Raw genomic sequence first — 20,761 nt, forward strand, 5'->3', positions numbered from 1 at the left:
CTATTTGATGTCAGGATGTTCCAGCTTATCCTAGGATTCTTTATGATTTTAATTCAATATTTTCCCCTTTGATTCGCAGCCTCTGCATATAGTTTTAAAAACCTCTCAGGTTGTGGGGCGAGCATTTAGTTGTGATTCCCAGTGGAAAACATTTATTTTCAGAAGGATGATTATTTATTATACTTCTCCTGACATGGTAGCCCACTGGTTCTCATGGAAAATGTGCTTGGGAATATTTCATGGGCATTTGTGTGATATTAGGAGGAGCCAATCTCACCATGAATAGACTGCAACCCTGCTGTCATGAAGTTGTTGGTCTGACATTTCCATTATGGTCTCACTCACTTGGTAATAAGGCTCAGCTTGTGTGCTGCCTTCTATAGGAAGCCCAAATCTAGGCTGCATCCTTCTTTCTGAAGTTATTACATTTATTTGTTCCTGCTTATATGCCTCAGCCTCCTACTCCTCTACAGTGGAAACTCTTTGAGGGCAGGGACTCTTTCATTTTTGCCTTTGTATGTCCAGCACTTAACATGGTACCTTGTATATAGTAGGTGCTTCATAGATGCTTATTGGGTTGATGGAGAATCATTCCCTTTATGACTGGACCAGGGCTTTAAAGGGACCAAAATTCACATAAGGCTTGACTTGGCTACAACTCATATTGAATCTTTGCTCACTCAGCAAGTTTGAGCATCTTCAAGAAAGTTGGGGTCATGCCAATGCAGCCTCTTGCTTTGACAGCCTGTGCATATTTGTGCAGAGACAGCTTTGGAATAGCTGTTTAGATAATGAGATTAGGGAGCCTCTGCCCAGCCTCGATTTCCAATTATTTTATTTAGTGCCGCTGAGTTTTCTATGAGCATTACTTGTGGAAGTGGTCAGTGCAGACTCAACTCCACCAGGCTGTTTCCAGATGGATATGGGAGAACAGACTGAATGCTGATGCCAGTGAAAATGCAACATGCTAGAAGATGGTTTTCATTTTGTGGTATATAAATTTAATGAAGCAAATGTGTAATTTGGGAAAACAAAATGCATTTCTCTTATTCATCATCGGATCTTTCTCATCTCTGTTTGTCCTCATTTCTCTATCTCTTTTCTCTATATTTTCTCCCTTTTCCCACCATTCTTCTCTCTTCTCTCTCTTTTCTGTTTTCATCCTCACATGCCTCCCCCTTCCAGATCACCTTCCGGCAATTCTGGAATTCTGAATTTGCATGCATAAACCTAGATTGTTCCATATTGTCTTTCCTTGTACAATGTAGGTTTCTTGAGATCAGGGACTGTCTTTTTTGGGGGGGGGCGGGGAGAAGAGGGCTTTTGGCACAGTTTCCAGAATATAGTAAGTGCATAATAAATGTTTGCTGGCCTACAGATGCACATAACATAAGAGGGTGATATTTTTCCCCTGTAAACATATAGGAGAAGCACAGGTTTATATGCCTTTGACACATACATCTGTGTATGTGTGTGTGTGTGTGTGTGTGTGTGTGTGTGTGTGTGTGTGTGTGTAAGAAGGTTAATTGTGAAGTCAAGAAGATCTAGATTCAAATCTTTCTTCTGAGAGAAACTGAGTGCATGATCCTGAATAAGCCTCTAACTTCTCAGTTTCCCAGGCTACTCTCGGGGACTACTTCCTACTGATGAATTGCCAGTCTGCCTTGGTGTAGAGATTTTTAATATTCAAGGGAAGTTCCTACACTGATGGTGTCACAGTTCAAGTCTTTAAACACACATACACACATATGCACACATGTGCACATACTAATTAGTGATTTCCCAAATATTTTAACTCAGATTATCAGATTTGTCTTTGTTTCAGCTAGAAGGTTTTCTCACAACTTCTACATGAAATAAATATCCCAGGCATGGAAAGGATGAGTGTCACCATGGTCAGCACATATGAAAGCCAAACCGTGTACATCATTACTAAAGTTTGAAATATGTCTGAACATGAAGGTCTGAGCAAAGACAGTATCCAACTGCCATCTACCATGCATAAATCCAGATGTCCTAAATTGAAAGGAGCATGTTTCAATTTTATTCAGTCCTCTGGGGTCCAGGTGAAGGAAGTGACATAAGTGTGGGATCCTGAAGAGACAAAGAAATAGAACTCCTCTCTTTTTTAGGCCCCCTTCACAATAAGGGACCATGTAAGTTTTGCTAGAGAAGGATGCCACTGGGTGGGATCCCTTAGGAAAAGGAATGCCCTGATTTCTCCACTTCTAGACTCTTCATAGATTCCGTACCAGGGTGTTTAGTTAAACCAAGACCTCAAAGAAAGCCGAGTTCCAGTGTCCCCCAGATGCTAAAGAAAATCAAGAGTAATTAAGAACTCACCTTCTAGATGATTGCAGGGGGAAAAAAAGTTAAAAGAAAGACATATTTTGATTGTGTTATTTTTTACAGACAAGTAATTATCCTTCCCTTGCCCCACCACAACCTTCCCAACTGCCTCTGACACAAATATAAGGAATGTTTAATGCATATGAAGCATGGTATTTGTCAAGGAAAGAAGGCTGGAGACTAATCTATTAATCAGGACCCCAAATTCCCACCTGCACCAATGGGAGGAGAAAAGTATATTCCTCCAAGTCATCGTTCAAGCATAATTTAAAATGATAGTTAATTGGTCAGGCTCATATTCAAGTCCTAGCATCACTTGCCTTGTTAGTTAAAATGACAATTTGACAGAAACACAAGACCAAGTTCATATTTCTCCCTTGTGAGAGCCATTCTGTTGAGGTGGAGTGAGAAGAAGGAAAGGTAGGTGCAGAAGAGTATAGAGAACAGAATAATTGCTTGGATGATAATGAGACACTTTTATAAGGTAAGTCTAGATGGAAAACTCCTCACATGGTACAATGGATTAAAGGCTAGATTTGAGGGCTGGAGTTAGAGGACCTGGGCTGTTAAACCCAGTTCTGTTATGGAGTGAACTTGTACAAGTGTTTTGCCTACCTAAGCCTCAGTTTCCTCATCTGTCAAATTATTAGCCTGGACCAGATGACTTCTGGCTCTAAACCTATGATCCTTTAATATTACCAATATTTCCAGAAAATCTGTCTCTGTTATCTCACTATTTGGGGTGTTAGCTATGGTCTCTGGGGTGTTCTCATCAACTTCTCCTCCCTGGCTTCTTTCAATCACAGATAGTTATAATTTCTGGAAATCAGCAGGAGGTTATTTAGTCCAAATCTCTTTTTTTTTTCTTCTCTCACTTTCTGTCTTAGTAACAACTCTAAGGCAGAAGGGCAAAGGCTAGGCAAATGGGATTAAGTGATTTGCCCAGGGTCATACAGCTAGGAAATGTCCACCTCTCAAATCCTTTATTTTAAAGATGAGACAACTAAGGTTCAGAGACATTACAAGTCCTACCCAAAGAGTCATACAGATAGCAAGTGGAAGAACCAGAATTCAAACCCAGGTCTTCTGGCTCTAATTTCAACCACCTTTCTATCTTCCCAATATGGTGGTCCATTTTATAGTGGTCCCATTAGGCTCATTGAAATAGGCTATCTTGACCTCTCTCTCTTTTGTGTGCCTCCTCTGGGTTTGACTATTCTCTTTATCAACACCAAACCTTGACTCATCTTTTAGTTTTTCTCTCTTCATTTGAGCTGGCACCAGTTCCAGCTTCTGGGCCACCTCCCCATCAAAAAAACATTTGCTGCTTGCGCTGTCTCCAAGATCTTTAACAAAGATGTCAGAAGCTGGGTTGCTGCCGATTCCCACAGCCCTGTACTGGACACCTCTCATTACTTAGCATGTCATTGTTTATGGGCCATTAGCCAGCTTTCATTTCACCTTATGTGCTCATATAAAATCCAAGATACAGGCTTTTTGAATAATGGGCAGCCTAAAAAGCTTTCCAAGAGCCTCTAATTTACCTTTAAATTCATAGTGTTATTGAGCAGTTTTACCATTCTGTCCAAGAAAGTTCATACAAGCAATATTTTTTTCCTTCTTATAATCATCTTAGTTTTTCACTTTTTTTTGCCTTCAAAAGTCAGCTATAATACTTGACAAGACCTTTAATGGGTAGACTCTGGTCAATAATTCTTTTAACCTTCTCCGCTGGCCTTTGTTTTATTTTCAATAAATCAATTCTCTGTATGTGATTTGTAGCAATCTACTGGAATGAAAATCAAGAGACCTGGGTTCTCTTGACTACTTTGACATTTACTAGGTATATGACCCTGGGGAACCTCTCCTAACCTGATTTCATTATCTTCAAAATAATCTTCCAATGAGAGCAATGTGTTGTGGTTGGCCCTAAATATGGCCTCAGAGCCAAGACTCTCTCGGTTCAAATATCACTTCTGGCACTCCCTGGCTTAACTTCCTAGTGCCCCCAGACATATCTCTTAAGTGAGAACATGTGTTGTCCTGCTCCCAGAATTAGTGGGGTGAATGTGGGGTTTTGATTAACAGAATAATCCCTTGTCTTCCTTGTTATGTACCATTCTAAAATGCATTAAGGAAGAACAGGTGGCAATCTACAATGGTAGAGGGAATTTCCTCACTAGGAGTTCCCTATGCCAAAGAAGCCATCAGTCTGGTCCCAAAAAGAAGAGAAAAGAAAAGAGAAGAGAAATGGAAGAAAATAAAGGGATGGAAGGAAAAGAATGACATCTGCTTTGCCTATCTCATAGAGTTATTGGGAGAAAAAAATATGGAGAGCGTAATGTATTATCAAAGGATTGTAGGAGCATAGATGTAGAGCTGGAAGGCGCTTTGGACATCATCTTGTTATGTATCAATGAAAGGCCTCCTTTTTCCATTCTCATCTAATTTGCTCCTCAAAGTTATCATCCATGTGTATTACATTAGCTGACTCTCAAATCCCTCTCAGCCTGTTCTATATTTTCTTTTGCAACATATCCATCCATAGCCTATTATGTAGGTGGTCATTGGCCCAGACCAATTGGTTCTCTGACCATCAAAGCATGATCTTAGAACCTATCCTGTTAGGAAGGCCACAGTCAGAGGAGAAGGCCCACAAGGATCAAGGCAAATGAACTCTAACACACACACTCACACACAACCTCATAGATGTTACAGATAAAAGAGACCTTAGATGCTATTGGGAATCTCAACATTCAGGAATATAGAACAAGCAAAAGGAAACCAATGGAAGCATCCACTTACCTGATTTTGATCAACAATTATTTCGATGTCTTCATCACTGCTTAGCTTCCCATATCCTTTTTCTTTACTTTTCTTGTGAAAGAATAATTTTAAAAAGCAGTTCAGTAGCTCGGTAATTTTGAAGCAATATTGATCTCTAGTCTCTTTCCATTAACAACTAGGCTAAATCCCAGCTAAAATTCAACAGTAAAAAATGAATCCCTTTATTTAGCCCTACTGGATAATCATAATTCATTGGACTTTCTATAGAAAGATCTTGCATGTATATAAATAAAGGTCCTCTTTCATTTCCCTAAGCGGTTGATAGGTAATAACTTAGTTTTTCCTTTTTGCTGGTTTCTCCTGCTATGCCCCCTTCCCTCTCTGTGTCCTCCATCCAGATTTTAGTTGGCTTCTCTGGGGCCCTTGTTCATTTCAAGGTTGCTGGTCAGTTGGAGAGAGACTTGAGTAATTACTTATAGAAGAGATTCTTAATGATATTTATGTCATGGATCCATCTGGCAGTTTGATGAAGCCTGTAGACCCCTTCTCAGAATACTGTTTTAAAAATGCATCAAATATAGTACATAGGATTATAAAGGAAGACAACTATCCTAAAATAGAGTTATCACAATATTAAGAAAACAAGGTCACAGATCCCAGATTATGAAACCTTGCCTGAGAAGGTTACGATGGACACATGTGGTCCTAGCATTCCTCTCTCGACCTTGTAATTGTGTTGAGATAGGTATTTAAAACCAGGGTGAACAAATGTTTGTCTCTCATACATTTCCTGAATTAAGAGGAAAATTTGATCAAATTGGAATTGTGTTCTCTTTGTTCATAGAATTACCAGTGGGAAACCTCTCTGAGACAGTATAGCAAGACAGAGCAAGAAACATTTTTTGAATATTAAGGACATTTTAAAAAAAAGGAGAAACAGAGATCATTGGCTAGATTAGATTGCAATGTCCTCCAATTAGCCTGGTTATACCCCAGTGATCACACCCAGAATCACTTTCACCAATGTATGAATTCTTACAAGGTTTTAATTTGGAGAAGGAGAAAAAAGATCATTTCACTTGTGCCTTAGTTGTGAAAAGACACCTAAATCTTTCATCTACCCATATCTCACATGAACCCCAACTCAAGTTGTTGTTTCTTTGCAATTTGGGTCAGAAAGTCCAAGACAAATATACCTGTGGCCCGGGCCTGTTACATTAGATGATCACTAAAATAAAGAAAAAACAACTAAATAGACATTCCTATCCCCGAGTTTATTTTTGAAACATTAAAACATTAATTAAAAAGTAAAATGACTGGTTTTTATGAGCTAGATCAACAAAGATTAGGAAACAAACATATGTATTCTCAACTGGTAGGTATTAGAATATACCTGTCCTTAGAGGTACATGATATTATTTGAACAGTCACAAATCTTCAGGAAACTAGTGGAGATATTTGTCCATATGTCAAGACCTTGACCACCTGAATTTATACTCTAACCCTTTGCCATCCCCCCAGAATGAATGAGACAGGCAGTAGTGCCTACTCTAGCAAAGGGAGTCCTGACTCTCCAAGTATTTGGATGCACACCTAAAACCTGGGCTCCCATTCATTTATTCATGAATTTGGAATGGAATGGAACAGATGGTCACAGTGTTTCTCTCTATGATTTTTCTTGCCCTCATTTGGAGGTTAAATTTCAATTGAAATGAAAATCAAAAAGAATTTGGTTGATTTTCATTAACCTGCTTCTTCCCACCCACCCCAATTCCTATCACTTTACATTTTTACCCTCTTATTCTAATTAGGCATTAGGAGGAAAATCACCCAGGCAATCTGAAAGAGCATTTGTTTCTGAGAATCTCTTGGATTATTTCTCTATATACCTACCAAGTAGCTGACTTGTAGGGCCAGTTTTCGGGATAATAGGGCATTAAAGAGAGATGGGATGTGAGTCCTTCCACTCATGTCACTTTCAGACATCCCAGAATTCCTTGCTCCACCTGAACTGTGGCTTCATTGCCAGGGTTTGGCACCATAGGACCCTGAATCTGGTACAGCGATGATATTTAGAACAGGCATCAAGGACTGGTACATCCCTGAAGCTGTCTCCAATCTGGGCAAGTTGTCATTGGGGATGGGGATGGGCCACTGGCACAAAAAAGGAATTGAAAACTTTATGGCTTCCTTTCCTAATTCTCCTTCCAGGGCATCTCTGTCCCCAGCTGAAGCTTTTTTTTTTTTTAAGCTCATCTATTATTTATTATTTGTTTCCTTTTCCACTCAATCCATTCTTCCATTAGACTCAGTGCCCCCTGGAATAAAACCTTTCCCATCAGCAAAGCTTTTTACCTCTTTCTATCAACATTTTCTGGGCTCTTTGGAGTTTAGAGTTCTGGGCTAGAATTAATTGCCTTCCCTAATCTATGAAAATCTACTTCTGGTTGTCAACTATGCCATCTCTCTTTCTCTCTGTCTCTTCTCACCCCATCTTTTTCTTCCTCTTTTTTCACCTTCTCTTTCTGCTATATTTGTCTTTGTCACTTCCCCCATCTTTCTTCTTTTCCCATTTCTTATCTTCCCTCCATATGCTGAATTTTCTCTCCCTTTCCTTCTCCTTCCTTCCTTCCTTTCTTTCTTTCTTTCTTTCTTTCTTTCTTTCTTTCTTTCTTTCTTTCTTTCTTTCTTTCTTTCTTTCTTTCTTTCTTTCTTTCTTTCTTTCTTTCTTTCTTTCTTTCTTTCTTTCTTTCTTTCTTTCTTTCTTTCTTTCTTTCTTCTTCCTTATTCTTTGTCTCTCTATCTCTTTCTGTATCCCTGTCTCTTCTCTCTCTGAGTCTATCTATCTGTCTCTGTCTCTGTCTCTGTCTCTTTCTTTCTGTATCTCTCCTCCCTCTCCCTTTTTGTCCCCTCCCCTTCCATCCCTCCCCTCTTCCCTGCTCACAGCCTACTTTCCCCTGTAATCTTGGTTTCTGATTGATTCAAACCTAACTCTATGACATCTGGTTACCAGCGAACAAGCATCTGTCCAGATCCCTGAAGTGCTAAAAGACAATCTTCCTGAGCCTAGCTTTCTTGAGCCCCTGTTCAATAGCCAGCAACAAACTCCTCCTGCAAAAGGAACCTTGAGCCATAAATCTCCTGCTTTTGCTACCAAAATCAAGCCTCTTTCAGAAGTCGCCCCTCCAGCCCAGGGAGGTAAACGCTGCTCTGAACTCTATTGGCATTCTCTCACTTACTGTTTATTCTAGCGAAGCAATAATCCTCTTTCAAGCACTTAGCTTCGCACTTGGACAGCTGGATCGGCCAACCCAGCCAGTTCTTCAACTGGACTAACTCTCCCCAGCTGGGAACCCTTGTCTTCTGGCTAGGTTCTTCTAACCTTGACCAAAGAAGAAAAAAGCAAAAGGACCCCCCAAGACCGGCCAGACCCCTAACTTCCACAACACTGTGTGGGCTTGGGGAGCTAAAGGACTGAACAAGAGGGAGTAAGAAAGCCAACCTCGGTCCTTGTCCAACCCTGGGAGGCAGGGCTTCAGTGGGAGGAGAAGAAATTTGCTGTGCTCCTCCCTCCTCTTCTCACTAAAGAAAACAGTCAATAGCAGGGAATGTCATCTAAGGCCTGGGATTTCCACTCTCCAGATTTCTCACCTTCATATTTTTGGGAATAGAGACAGAAAATCCAATTCCAAGTTTCAAGGAATAAGTACTAGAGTCAACGATCCTGGGTGGGAAATCCAACTGGGATCTCTTCACCCCCTGTATGACCTAGGCAAGTGCTTTTCCCTCATCTGTAAAAGGAATAGTTGTAGTAGATGACCCCTTTCAGCTTGAAATCTGATCCTAACTTGCTGAGAACCAAAGGAAGATGAAGCATGTGAGGCTTAGGGCATTAGGTGAGAGGAAGAGACCTTTGGTCAAATCTGATCTATGTCCCAAGTCTCCAAAATCCCACAACCTTACAACACATGTCCAACCCCAAGACTTATCTCCATACCAGTTAAAACCAAACAAATAACCTTTACCATCCATCTTTGAATCAATATCTAAGGCAGAAAACAGGTAAAGGCTAGGCATTAGGGATTAAGTGACTTGCCCAGGGTAACACAGATAGGAAGTGACTGAAGCTAGATTTGAATCCAAGACTTCCAATCTTTAGGCTTGGTTCTCTATCCACAGAGTCACTCAACTGCCTTCGAGTATGTAAATATTTAGAAGACAGATACAAGGGCAGCTAGATAGCTCAATGGAGAGAGAGAGAGTCAGGCCTAAAGAAGGGAAGTCCTGGGTTCAAATCTGACATCAGACACTTCCTAGCTGTGTGACCCTGCACAAGTCACTTAACTCCCATTGCCTAGCCTTTACCACTCTTCTACTTTGGAACTCATACACAGTATTGATTATAAGTTGGAATGTAAGGGTTTAAAAAAAGAAAATAATATGTGCCTATTGGTTTCCCTGTTAGAATATAACCTCTTTGATGGCAGGGCTTTTTCATTTTTCTCTTATTCATTTTGTTTCACTCGAGGGTGAGAGACACCCACACCTGCTTTGCCTGCCCTCCATTCTGTATTTCATAGAACCTTTTGGTGAAAGATAATGTGTTAGTGCCAGAAATTTGAACACAATTTAATTTGTTTCTTCTAGGAAATTCCATAGTTGTCTTCTGAAGAGCCAAGAACATGCTAAGTATCTAGGATGTTAGATCTGGGGCTCAAAGGTACCTTTAAATTAATTTAGTCTGATATATCCCCTTTCCATTTTTTTACTTATCTTGAAACAAAGGTCCAGAGAGACAGAAAATGATTTGTCCAAAAATTAAATAGGTTATAAGTGGCAAAGGTGGAATTTGAACCCAAGACCTCCAATTCCAGACACCGGTCTCTTTCCATTGTAGCACACTGCCTCCTCTTCTGTTTTTCTTCTTGTAGCTCCTCATTGCTCCCCATAATACTCCTCCACTACCAAAGCTATCACCAAAAAAGATAAAAAAGCCCCAAACTAATGCAGATAATATTTTATACACCCACCAGAATAAATTTTAAAATAGGATGGTTCCTTTGGAGGAAAAGAGGGAATCATGCAGGGCTAGCTAGAATATTCCATGGGAAATTTTGACAGATGAGAATTTGAGAAGATTTTACAGTATTTAATCTAATTTAGTTGGATATAAACCACAATACTCACTATTTTTTCTGCAGAACAAGAACAATTTTTTTTTAAAACCTGTGTTTTCAGGTAAAATCTACTAACTTTGTATTGACATGTTTATATTCATTATGAAGTACAGCCTTGTTATAACTCTGAATCAGTGGACAAAATCAAGAATCAGAATGGATCTCAGTGATTTGTTTAGTCAAACTGCATCACTAAAAATCCCTACTTGTTTCAAGACCTCTTCAGTGAGGAAGAATTCCATACTTTTTCATGTAGTCCATTCCTAGCTTTGGTACTGTCTAATTGTTAGGAAATTATTCCTTCCTGAAAGCCCAAATTTGACTTTTTGATACTTCCTTATTCTAGTTATGCCTTTTGGAGAATAGAAAGAGCTGAAATATGAATCCAAACCGGCTCACCTCACATTTAGTTCCCTTTTGATCAATACCACCCTGTCTGTCAACATCAAGATTCTAAGACTCAGTAAAATGAGGAAGGATCACACATTATGGATTAGCCTCATGGGAGTTTCTACCTTAGGAGAGAGAACAACAATTGCTGACACTCACATATTGCTTTTAAAGTTTTCAAATATTTATAGTCAATAATTCAGTTAAGCCACATGACAGCTCTTTGAGCTATGGAAGGTAAACGGATTATTATCTCCTTTTTATGGATGAAAAAACTGAGGTTGGGACGTCAGCAAATCATTTAAAGGTATTAGTAAGGTTATGAGATGGGGAATAGCATGTTGTTGTGCTAAAGATAGTACTAGGAAGACCCAGGCTAGTGTTTTGATATAGTTGTCCATGTGACTGTAGGAAGGTCACAACTTCCCATTCCCAAGTCCATAAATTACAGAGAAGATACTATTCTGCCTTGATGGAGGGAATTTCTGCACAAGGAATAAATGAAATCACAGTCATGGATGAAGGTAAAATAAAATAATTTCTGTGTGCAAATATACTCTTTTGGAAGTCCTACCTATCTTCATTTAGTCCTTCCTTCAATAATAAGTCAATATAGTCTTACACTGAATTGACTGGAGTCAGATTGTGTCTTATGATCTATATATATATGCATATATATGTTTGAGTGTGTGTGTGTGTGTGTGTGTGTGTTTATTTTAAGAGGGGAAGATGTAGTTAACGACTACAGGATTCAAATCCTGATTTTGTTCCTTTTCTAGCTGGGTGAGGTTGAGCATATTTCAACCTTCCTAGGCTTTGGTTTCCTACATGTAAAATGAATGTTGAGTTAGATGAGTTCTGAGCCATTTCTGGCTCTGGTTCTATGATGCCATGATTCTATGACTTCCCTGGAATTCAGTGGTGCATCTTCCATAAGATGAGTGCTTGGACTGAGTCAAGGGGTTCTTGTACATTTGGGGGATATTGTACACATACAACAGTTTGGTGAAGTCAATGGATCTTCTAAGTTCTAAGAAGAATGTTTTTGAATGAAGAAAAGAAAGTACAGAGAATTATGTTGGAATAGAGCCAATATATAAACATATATAGAGAGAGACAGAGAGACAGATAGAGAGGCAGAGACAGAGATATTTATAGACCCTAAATTAAGATCTTCTAAAACAGCCCCAGGGATAATTAGGTTCCACAATGGTTAGAGCCCCAGGTCTGGCATCCAGAAGATCTGGATTTGAATCTAGCCTCAGACACTGCTGTGTGATCATGGGAAAGGCACTTAAACCTATTTGCTTAACCCTTGCCCTTCTGTGTTAGAGCTGTAGCTAAGACAGAAAGTAAGGGTTTAAAAATAATTAAAAATAAAATATATAGCCCCTAAGATTCATTTCAGCTCTAAATCAGCAATGTGAAGGGTCTTCATGCCAATTAAAATTATAAAACTGATTAGAAATAATAAATTACTTTATTTCTTTACCAGAACTTTTTGAGGCAAGCAGTATAATTATAATTAAACCCATTTTACTGATGAGAAAAGCCCAGAGAAGTCAAATAGCTTTCTCAGTTGCCAGTAAGTGATTGAGGCAGGATTTGAACCTATATCTTGACTTCAGGTTAAGTTGTCCAACCACCACTCCTTCCCCATAGAACATGACAATTTACATGGATTGAGTTATTCTGCTTGTCCTTCTGGAAAAGAATTCATGAGTTTAGACACTCAGTTTTTCCACCTGGTCAGTTACTTAACCAAAGTGGAACCCTGCAAAGAAATGTCACAAGAAATCTATGTCTTAAGTGTCTTTTCATATTTGGCTTTAGTTAGAGCTGAAAAATTCCTCTGCCTGGGGGTGGGGAGAGAGTACAGGTAGCACAAGACCCACAGTCTAAAAGGGAACCTGACCTCCTCATGGATTGGATGTTGGTTGAAATAATAATAAAATAAACTCCCATTTTATAACATCTGAAGGTTTGCAAAGTGCTTGACCTTTTAAGAATCCTGGAAATGGGCGGTGCATGTATGATAAATCTTATTTTACAGCTTATTTATTTTCAGAGAAAGCAGAGGATATGCCCAGGGTCACACAGCAATTGTGGGAGGAGGGAAGAAAAAAATCACAGGCTTAGTGGAAATTTACATTAATAATGGGCATAAAGTCAAAGAACACCATGATGAGGCATTAGCTGACATGACTCCTCAAGCTATTCATTCAGAGTGAAAACGAAATGGATGGTAAGAGATGGTGGTTAGTGGGGATAAGGACTCTACCCTACCTAGAGGCTATTAGGAACATGCTTTACTTACCGGTTTCTCTCCCCCAAAATTTATTTCATTTTGAAATAATTTTGAAAAATTTGAAATTTAGTTTTGAAGTTAATCTCTACCGATTAAATCATAGGGAAATTAAAAGTGTAGAAATGAAATATAATAAAATAATAACAGTTAGCATTTCTACATGATCTCATTTGATCTTTTCAATAGCCCTGAAAGGTAGGTGCTCTAATATTATTGTTATCCTTATTTTATTGATTAATAAACTGAGTCTCAGAGGAGTTAAATGATTTCACTAAGCTTATTAGTATCTGAAAAAGGATTCAAACCAAGATCTTCATGAAATAAAAATTTAATTTTCTAGTTCTTGTTGCCCAATAGGAAGCTTTGCATTGTGGGTTGGAGAAACCAATTCCCTGTTCATGATCTTTTAAAAAAAGCTCTTTTTCTTGATTTTTCTTCTGACTACTAAACCAATCAGGACTTAAGAGTTGGCTCCAGTCTTTCTGTCAGTCTAAAGAATAAATGGCATCAAAATAGCCTCAGGGAATAATGTTCCTAGGAGAAAAGTCACAAAAGGAGAAAATACGGAGGGACTAATCTAACTTCATCCAAACAGTTATCATGTACCTTTTATATGCCCAGTCCTGGGAATACAAAGACAGACAACCAAGTCTCTGCTCTCAAGAAGCTTATGAGAGGGGCAGAGGCAACTGTATCTAGAAATAACTCTTACAGGAAGATATAAGGGAGAGAGGAATAAAGTAGCAAAGAAGACTGATTAAAGACTGTGAGGGAGAAGACAATCCCAGCTGAGAAAGCTTTACCAATGTATTTGAGAGCAGAAGAGGTTGAGACCCTGTCATTTCTCTTCTGTAAAGACATTCTTTAGATGATTCAGCTTCTACTTTGGAAGGTAATGAGTTCCCCCTTCACTGAAGGATGCCAAGCAGAGCTGGAGAAGCCCTTGTTGGGTAATTTGTAGAAGGATACAAGTTGAACTAGATATTCCTTTAGTTCCCTTCCTAATCTGATATTTTGTGATTTTTGTAATTAAAAGCATCAGTTGCTTACAATATGTTTGTTGGACAGCAGCTAGATGGTGCAGTAAATAGAGTGAAGAGCCTGGAGTCAGAAAGATACATTTTACTGAATTCAAATCTGGTCTCAGACACTTCCTAGAGGTGTGACCTTGGGCAAGTCATTTAACCCTTAGTTTCCTCATCTATAAAATGAGTTGGAGAAGCAAATGGCAAACCACTCTAGTATTTTCACCAGGAAAACCTTAAATAGGGGCAGGAAGAGTCAGATACAATGGAAAATGACTGAAATGTGGCAAGCACTGTAATACGCAATGGGAGATATAATGAGAAAGATAATACAGGCTTTGCCCTTGAAGAGCTAATACTCAAATGAAGGAAACAACATATAAATCTGTTAGATTTTCCCCTCAGCCAATAGACTAATTTCAGACATTTTCCTTTGTTGTCTATGAGAAAGTAGACATCAGAGTTGTGGTTTGGGGAGGGGAATGGGACAAGAATGTCCCACTTAAAACTGCACATTAGCATGCAAGCTAATAAGTGCTCTAGTTTCTCCAGAGGAGCTATTTTTTTCTCTGAAAGAATTTCAGAACTATATATCAGATTGTGAGAATGTAAAGATAAGACAAAACAAGCTACAGGAGGCAGTTCCCTCTATCTTAAATGTGGGGACAGATAAACCACCAATGTGTAGTCATCAAAGTTACTAGGGATCAAAGGAAAATGGGAGATGCATGTGTAAACAACAAATGGGAAGGGGAATTCTACAATTGCTATAAAAAATTCTCTGAAGCCATCCTACTATGTCCAAGCACTCAAATACTCAACTAGTACCCTCTTTAGAAGACCTTTCCTGGTTCCCCAGATACTAGTGATTTCTCCTCTAGGCTTGTCTTCCATATACTCAACAAATATTTATTGAACACCTATAGGATGTCCCCCATTGTACTAGGCACTGGTAGTAGTGAAGAAAAGTAGATAACATGGTCCTGTTCCTCAAGGAGTAGACAGCTGAATGGGTGAAATAGGCCTAAGAGATATGAAACTTCAGGGGGAATATCTACTATTCAACTACACTGGCTTACTTATTACTCCTCACACATTGCTCTCCATTTCCCATCTCCCTTGCCTTTGAGTTGACTACTACTCCTGTCTAGAATGTTCTGTTCCTTCATCCCCACCTCTTGGCTTTCATGGCTTCCTTCAAGACTTAACCAAAATGCTGCCTTCTGCCAGAGGCTTTTCTAGTCCCTTAACTGAGGCTGATGCCTTTCTCACTAAGGGGGGGGGGGCGGAGGTTGTTGTTGCATCCTCAGCAGTTAGCACAGTGGTTGACATATAGCAAATATTTAATAAATACTAGTTGATTGGTTGACTGAAATAGGTTTGTGGGCCTCAACTCTTATGTGACCCCTCCAAAGCTATGGATCTCAGACCACACATACTGGCTCATCTTGTTCCCATCTTGCCCTCTTTTTAAATTTGCCATGAGGTTCTACCCAATGTGCTGGAAACTTTCCTTGACTACTCTTGACATTGAGTGGATATCAATGGAGCACACAGGTTACTCATTGGCTGTGCCTCACTGTCATCATGCAAACAGCCAGTCTTTTCTTTTTTAAGATTCATTCATTCTTTGATGACAATCTTGAAACCTTTCTCTCTTCTAAACTCTGTTTTGGACTTATTGTATCATGTCATGCAACATTGCCCTTTGGGTGTGATCCTTAACTTCAAATCTTTAGAGATTAGTGTGCTCCATGATTTGCAGTCACAGACTGACTGCTGGTCTAGCCAGTGCTCACAGCTCTTCTATCTGAATCTCATATTCTACTCCATCTCCCCAAACCTCCATGTGGGGATACTAAAAACATCTTTCCCATCCCATCTAGTGTGTGCTCAAAAGAGCACAAAATTTGAAATAAAGATTTCTCAGGAGACTATAGGTCAGTGCTTATTTTTATTTTTTGCTTATATCCCCAGTGTGTAACACGGAGCTTTCTGACCTAAGAAATGAGTGCTGACTATTGATTCATTATGTAAAGACTCAACTAAAGTTGCTGAGCTGGAAAAGAACATAAACTATTGGAATTTCTTTTAAAATGCTATTTTCCATTTTCAAAATTTAATCATGCCACTATCATTCATTTTTATATGCTTTCTTCGTTTATGTATACATTCATTCAGTTACATACATTGACTCTTTGGGAGTATATTTCTCAATGGGACATAGGAATGAGAGTTGGTAAGGATGTCAGGCAAGAGACTATAGGATGACAGACAGTGTTGAAAGAGCCTACAGAGGGAGGCAGTGAGTCACTGAAGAAGAAGCACTAATTTGGGAGTTGAAGGACCTAGGTTCAAAGCCTAGCTCTGCTACTGCTGACATCCTGTGTGAACTTCATCATCTATAAAAAGATGGCGTAGAACTCAATGACTTCTGATGTCCCTTCTCTCTCTAAATTTATGACTCTACTACTTGTATTACCTTGGTCAATTCAATTCCCAACTCTGGATCTCAGTTGTCTCATTTTTAAATGATGGGTCTCCAGTTCAAAATATAAGAACTTTGTCAAGCTCAATTTTGCAGATGAAGAAATGAGTTAGGAGAGGAGGAAGGAACTTGACTGAAGTCATATAAGTGATAAATAGTTTAAATGGGCTTCCTTTAAATTATGTTTAAAGTATAGGATATAGCAAGCAGTTTCTACCTACATGTATAATAAAATGTATGTTGTTCTTTTCCCCAGTTAAAACAAATACAAAAGTTTTTTTTAAATAAGCATTTAAATTAAGCCAAACAAATTTAGGATTCTTTCTCCTAAGGCAAATTTGTTTTTGCCTTTAGTGATTTTCTTTTATCTGAAATGGACAGCAGCTAGGTGTTCCCATAATTTTCTCTTTGTTAATAAAGCTATATCATTCAGACTCAGGAAAGGAATTGCTGATCAAAGTACTAGGCTTCTTTTTTCTTTTTAAGTACCTCAATCAAAAGAAAGGGATCATATAACATAGTTATTGAAGTCAAATTGATGGGATGATGAGCAGCTCAAGTCAGTTTCCTCTCACCCCATGGATTATTCTATAATGGTGGTTGTTTACTACACACGAGAAAAGAAGTTAAGTGCTTCTCAGCTTTTCCTCATCCACAAGTTTGAAAGGTGTGCCCTAATACCTTCCTCTACGTTGTCAATAAAGATGTTGCAGTGAACAGAGTGAAGGCCAGTGCCCTGCGACCTTCCACTTTCCAGGGTAGATGAAAAAGCATTGGTCGATGTTTGATCCTGAGATCAAACTTGACCATTGTTAAACTCAGCAGGACCTTAGAGGACACAAATTTTGAGAAGGAAGGCCATAGTGAAGGTTTCTCTAAGGACTTTTACTCTCCAAATGTTAAATGACTAGTCCATTCTCCCTCCCAAAATTTGTCTTCTGGAAGGTAAAATGAAGTCAGGAAGTAAGAAGGGTTATCACTGGATTCCCTCTACATTGGAATAATGTGCAAACAACTTGTCCTTTGTGACCCTAAATGTGTTCTCGATTTCAAGAAATCAACAATTTTTATGAAGTGTCTCCTATGTGCTAGGCAATGTCCTGGGTACTGAAAATAAAAATAGAAAAGTGATCTAGTCCTTGCCCTCAAGGTTCTAACTTTCTGTTTCATGATTTCTCCCTTCTTGATCCCTTCCTAACAAAAATCCGTGTATATCCATGACCACGCAGGAAGTAAACAAGCATCTCCTCTCCAAGGGAGGAAGTATCTCCTGGAGTGTCAGAAATTACTCTTACTTCGGAGATCTCCTATATGTTGCTATGATCAGCTGGAAACCTATCAATATTCCATCACTAGCTGAGTCCTTATCCTGTGCCCTCTCTTGACTCAGTGAGAGATAAACTGGTTAAGCATCACTGTGGCATGAATGAAGAGTAAGTTGGGAGGTCCTGGTCAGACCAATCCTGGGGTGCTGTACTTCTGATAACACTGAATGTGGCATGTACCAAATAGGTGAAAGTATCAGTGAAATAATAATAAACATTTGTATAGTGCTTTAAGGTTTGCAAGGTACCGTATATTCACTATATCATTTGATCCTCACAACAAATCTGAGATAGGAACTATTATGATCTCCACTTTACAGATGAGGAAACTAAGTCTAACTTGCCAGTAAGTATAATGGGCTGTATTTGAATTTAGGTCTTCTTGACTTCAAACCAGTTCTCCATATACCAGTATAATAAGCCAGTTTTAATTGTAATTTTTGTTGTTATCATCATCATTATCATCATCATCATCATCAAGATGTTATATTATATTAGTGTTTTAACCAAAGTCATCTGACCCTTGCAACAACCCTACTGATAGGTTCTCTATATATTATCAGTCCCAGTTTACAGATAGGGAAAGTAAGGTTCGCAGGAGAGAAATAAGTAGCCCAAGGTCACAATTAGTTACTGTCCATTGCAAGATTTGATCTCAGGTCTTCTTGATTCCAAGTAAATCACTCTTGATCCAATACTCACCAGTAGAAAGCAATTTAAAGTTTACAAAAGCACTTTGCCTTGTAGCATTTCTATAGTGATTACAGCAACTGACATTTATATAGAATGCTAAAGTTTGCAAAGCAATTTATGGACATTATCTCATTGTAGCAAATTGAATGGGTACCATATAGACATTATTGCCTCCCATTTGCAGATGAGAAAATGGAGGATTGAAGAGATTCAGGAGGTTTCCTGTGGTTAAATAGCTAGTTAGTACTGTACCTGGGATGATGTGCATGATGCATCATGCTATGAAGACCCTACTCTTATTTCTCATCAAGCTACCTGTGAGACAATTATAGAAGAGTTGCCCCATTTTATAATAAAGGCCAATTAAACACCCAGACTGAAAAAAAATAACAGCCCACAAAATATATATCTGAAAAGGTAAAGATACAATGGGTTTCTCACAAAAGGGAAAAATTGATTAGAAAGATTTTACTCAATGAGGGGTTTTTTTTGGTTAAGGACCACTCCAACATGAAAATTCAATGGTCTGTGCTTCCACTTTCCAGGCTTCAAGTAGTTATGACTTGCCTATTCATGATACAAAGATAAGAGTTCATGAGACAACCACCTAGGTGTCAGAGTCAGTTTCAAACATCCAGGTATTCGAGCAGGCTTTGAGAAATGGGTATTTTTCTTCTTTTGTGCCATTGCTCATCTACTACTAGGCTTCTCTGTACTTTCTCCTTATGGAGGTTCCTAGCCCATGAAAACTGGCTAAATGATAAGAAGTATAATCTTTATCAATAGATGCAATTTCCTTAGTTGGTTTGAGTCACCTAGTCCATGGTCTCGGATACATCAATTACAAGGTAATTCCCCCCAATAAATTGGTTCATATATTTTTCTGTGAACATGTCATCCTCATCATTCTTTTCCTTCTACCTCTTGCCTCCCTGTTCTTTGAAAGAAGGATTGGTTCTAGTTTTCTCTTTTCATCATCAGCACATGGCACAGTATACACAATAAATATTTACTAATAAATGGAATGAAAGGGATTAATGAACCTGAGTTCAAAGGCTTTCCGACATTTACTGCCTGTATGACCTTGGGAAAGTCTCACCTAACTTTTATCATTCTCAGTTTTTTCATCTTTAAAATGAATGGTTTGGACTAGATATCCTCTGAGGTTCCTTCTAGCACTAAAGCTATGATTCTATAATTCAATGAATTCTCATAAATTGAATTAGGAGAAGTAGCAAGCTAATTTAAAGATGAGCACTGCTAGTCAGGAGAGGTCCCTGTGAATCTCATACAGTGTATTTGTTTCCAGCAGTGTCCTCTATGCTCTTCTGGCAGATTATAATACTTTTTTGTTAAAAAAATATGTAATTTCTAACAGCACAATTACTGCTGCTTTTTTACTTGGGGTTCTCCTTTGGGGGAAATACTTCTCAAATTTGCCCAAGTTTATTAATGACTTTTGGTGAATTTCAATGTGTAAGTCCCCAAGAGTGAGTATCAGCACTCAGGGGAGCTAGTCCATCCTTTGTCTCATAAAACCATATTATCCATGCAAAAGGCATTGTTTGTATGGGGTATTAATCAGAGATGACAAGAGGAAGAGCTCAAAGAGTAACCCTTAAAGTATTCAGCACTGAAGAATTTATACGGATTAAATTGTTTCTGTGGACACTCTCATTTTGTATGTTCTTCATGTGGAATCCTTGGCTAAGTGGAGCTGTCCAAGACCATGGGTGATTTTATCTTTAGGAAGAACTTATTTTAGTGAACCCAAGACAGTGTGCTTTAGGTTAGGTTGATAAGAATGGCAATTGAAACAAACAAAAAACAGAATTGTTGGCAATTCCTTCCCTTCCTGGATGATCAACTTTTTCAAGTGGACACCATATACAGCTTAGAGTTGTGGTTTGTGTAATGTAGGTTTTGCATAACTCAGGTTTTGGGTTGATATCTTTTTCTTACATCCCCTTCACTGTCAAATACATCCATTCTGTCCCCATCTCCTCCAGTGAGTCATCTTTTGTAACAGAATAAAAAGAAAGAGGGGGAAAGGAAAAGACAGATCACTAAAGCTAAACAATCTCCCAAATGAGTGTGATGATGTTGTATGTATTTTTAAAAAACCCTTATCTTCTTTTGTCTTAGAACCAATAACGTGTATTGGTTCCAAGATATAAGAATGGTAAGGACTAGGCAATGGAGGTTAAGTGACTTGCCCA

At 38.7% G+C, this 20,761-nt stretch overlaps 1 protein-coding gene across 8 annotated transcripts in view; it reads right to left on the reverse strand.

Moving 5' to 3' along the window:
• PEX5L (peroxisomal biogenesis factor 5 like) overlaps nt 1–20,761 on the reverse strand; it is a 298,559-nt gene that overhangs the window by 200,095 nt on the left and 77,703 nt on the right. For 2 of the 8 annotated variants that reach the window (XM_056807666.1, XM_007501979.3), the window contains exons 1-3: nt 8,376–18,943; nt 7,030–7,290; nt 5,155–5,226 (exon numbers count right to left, since the gene is read on the reverse strand). The exons of 2 other annotated variants lie outside the window; for them this stretch is intronic. In XM_056807666.1, coding sequence (XP_056663644.1) covers nt 5,155–5,226; nt 7,030–7,122 — 165 coding nt within the window. In that variant the 5' untranslated portion in view covers nt 7,123–7,290; nt 8,376–18,943. Of the gene's footprint in view, nt 1–5,154; nt 5,227–7,029; nt 7,291–8,375; nt 18,945–20,761 lie in introns of those variants that run through there. 4 more of the 8 variants (XM_056807668.1, XM_007501981.3, XM_007501980.3 and 1 more) reach the window with 3 other exon arrangements.

This window comes from Monodelphis domestica, chromosome 8, assembly GCF_027887165.1.
Source record: "Monodelphis domestica isolate mMonDom1 chromosome 8, mMonDom1.pri, whole genome shotgun sequence".
NCBI classification, from domain to species: domain Eukaryota; kingdom Metazoa; phylum Chordata; class Mammalia; order Didelphimorphia; family Didelphidae; genus Monodelphis; species Monodelphis domestica.